General features: G+C 32.9%; 1 protein-coding gene across 1 annotated transcript in view; it reads right to left on the reverse strand.

Annotated features, from left to right (window-relative positions):
* Window positions 1–2,798, reverse strand: part of Cylc1 (cylicin 1) — a 112,024-nt gene that overhangs the window by 104,331 nt on the left and 4,895 nt on the right. The window contains exon 2 of the mRNA XM_048797286.1: window positions 1,443–1,483. Within this exon, the coding sequence (XP_048653243.1) occupies window positions 1,443–1,483 (41 nt within the window). The remainder of the gene's footprint in view (window positions 1–1,442; window positions 1,484–2,798) is intronic.

The following is a 2,798-nucleotide window of genomic DNA, read 5'->3' on the forward strand; positions in this document are numbered from 1 at the left end:
AATATATATATATATATATATATATATATATATATATATATATATATATAATTAGGATAACTCAAAATATAGCTTCTTTCTGGAGACTTGTAATTTATTTGTATAGTAATCAGGGAAAATAAAAATCAATTACTCTGTTTAATATTGAATTCTGCTTAATGTAACATTTATAATTTTATTTCCTGGATTTAAAAATTTCATAAATATTTACCTAAATCATCTTGGTAAAATAAAATAGTAGGAATGGAAAACAGATAAAGATTAACTATTTCATTCCAAATGCCTACATCATCTCCTTTGTTTTGGTTTGTTTTCCTTATGCCATTTTGGTTATATTGCAGATAATATTATGATTCCTTCTATAGTTCCCACAATAATTAGTGCAATGCTCACCATAAATTATTCAGTATGATGTTTGATTGATTAATTTTGAGTGCTTGTTTTAGCACCACTGTCACTTCAATATTATCCCAAATAATAGAACTTAGGGCTATTAACCAAGTAGTGAGTATGACAAAACTTCTTAAAGAATGGCGTATATACACTTGAGGGCATCCAGAATAGAATAATTAGGAAAATCAAATTACTCATAAGCTATTTCAAAAGAGCAATGGTATTCAAAACTCAGGATAGTTCTCCTGGAGATGAAGAGTCTAGTGAGAGATGTGATCAATTTATTCATATATTTAAAGAGCTACTATATGAGAGAGTAGTAGTAGTAGTAGTAGTAGTGATAACATAATTTCAATTGTTAACATTTATGTAGTGTTTAATATTGTCAAACTATGTTCCAAGTGCTTAATATATAAACCCACTTATTCATTACAAAACTCTTTGAAATAGAAAAGACAATTACCTCCATTTCTTATGAATGAAGAAAAATAAAGCACTGATAGAAGTTAAATTCTTCCCTCAAATCATAAAGCTATTAAATAGTGAAGGTTCACATATAGACAAGTTGACCCCTGAGTTCATGTTCTTAATCACAATGTTACAGTTTTCTTTCTATATTTCCAGAGGGAAGAACTATTGGAAAAAATTGTAGCATAATGAATTATTTCAGCTCAATATATTAATGAGAATTTCCAAAGTTGCAGCTCTTCAACAAATGGGATGTTCAGTAATTACATTCACCTCTCTAACTATATTTGTTCTCCTTAATTTGGGTTTTGTAATTTTGATTTTTGGACACAAGATGAAGTTAAATAAGTAAGCAGATTTTATACTATGAGGAGGAAGGAAAAGCTAAACAAGTCTTTCATTTTAAGTTAGCTAATACAGACCCATATTAAGGTCAGAACACAAACATGCATTCATTATGTTTTATCACAAGTTCAAGGAAGTTTTTGATTTGTCATATTTAACAGAAGATTCTAGTCATTATTTGCTAAAATTATTTTAAACTGTAAAAAATAATTGAACTTCAAAGACTAAGTTCTTACTTGGAATGGGATTAGCATATGTTCTGATGTTCATGTCTTGTCTGTCAAAAAAAAGAGAAATGTTTTAATTGAATTTATATTATCAATAATAATAGCCATAAATATAATCATCCAATAACTACACTTTGTAAATCCATGCAATCTCTCATCATCAATTCTTACACACAATATAAAGTAAATCAAAATAGTGAAATCTATTTATATTTGAGTCAAAACTATTTTCACTTCCAAAATAAAGCTCTAATACCCAGCATAAAACACAGTCCTTATGTATCATTAAATAACAACTAACTTAAAAAAGTCTATAAAAGACACTGAGTAAAACAGTTTCTAAGCTAGTGGTTGTAAACTAGATGTAAAAAGAGAATTTGGAAATTAAAAAAAATGAAAATATCAGAAAACTATCGCTAGATTGGGTTACAATCTCTAGATTAGGTTGATCAAGTATATATTTTTAAAAATCTCAAGGTGATTTTGATACTAATCTCTGGTTAAGAACCACTGCTCTAAATAGTGTTGAAAATGAAAACATTTTAGATTTCTGAAATTTGTACTTTTTCAAAAACATTAATCAATGACCTACTAGTGTTTTTTTTTTGACTAGTAACTTTATTTCATGAGTTCATATATGTCACATATAATATAAAGTATATCACTAACAATTCTGAAACTTGATGAGCAGAATTATATTTTAATATTTGGTGTGTTCTAATTAGTTATACAAAACAGTAGAATGGGGGAGAGGGGAAGATGGTGGCGAAGGGAGTGTATCACCCCCGTGTACCGCGTCACTGTGCGGGAGAACGACAAGTTAGAATGGCTAAAAGCTATCTTGTTAGGAATTTCCAGCAAAATTGGGGTGCTCCAAAACTTAGAGGAAGGATTTCCATTGCATGAGGATCAGCTACGGGGGCTCAAACGCAAGTGATTTGTCCACACGGAGGGTCAAGCTGCTTATTCAGCAAATCGCCCCGTGGCTAGAGTCTGCGGTGCGCGCTGGGAAACGACGAGATAGCAATGCAAAGATACAGCGCTGTGGATTCTGCGGGCTCCTGTCGGCTGTGCAATCACTGTACTCAGTGCTGAATTCTGGGTTTGAGACGGGGAAGGAAGCGGTCCAATTCCGTTCTCCACACCAGTCAGACCACAGAGGAAGCCAGCGGCCACCATCTTGGAGAGCTGACGTCACCATCCCTGTTTTCGACTGATCGCAGCTCATTCAGCTATAGAACAGGTAATTTCAGGCTGCCATTCGCCTGCGTCTCGCAGACAAATTACTCAGGCTCAGTGCTAAAGAACCCGCAGAAACCGCTTCTTGGAGCCTGCTCCTATCAGAACATACACCGAGCCTGGAGC

Source organism: Marmota marmota, unplaced genomic scaffold (genome assembly GCF_001458135.2).
Source record: "Marmota marmota marmota unplaced genomic scaffold, marMar, whole genome shotgun sequence".
Lineage (NCBI taxonomy): Eukaryota > Metazoa > Chordata > Mammalia > Rodentia > Sciuridae > Marmota > Marmota marmota.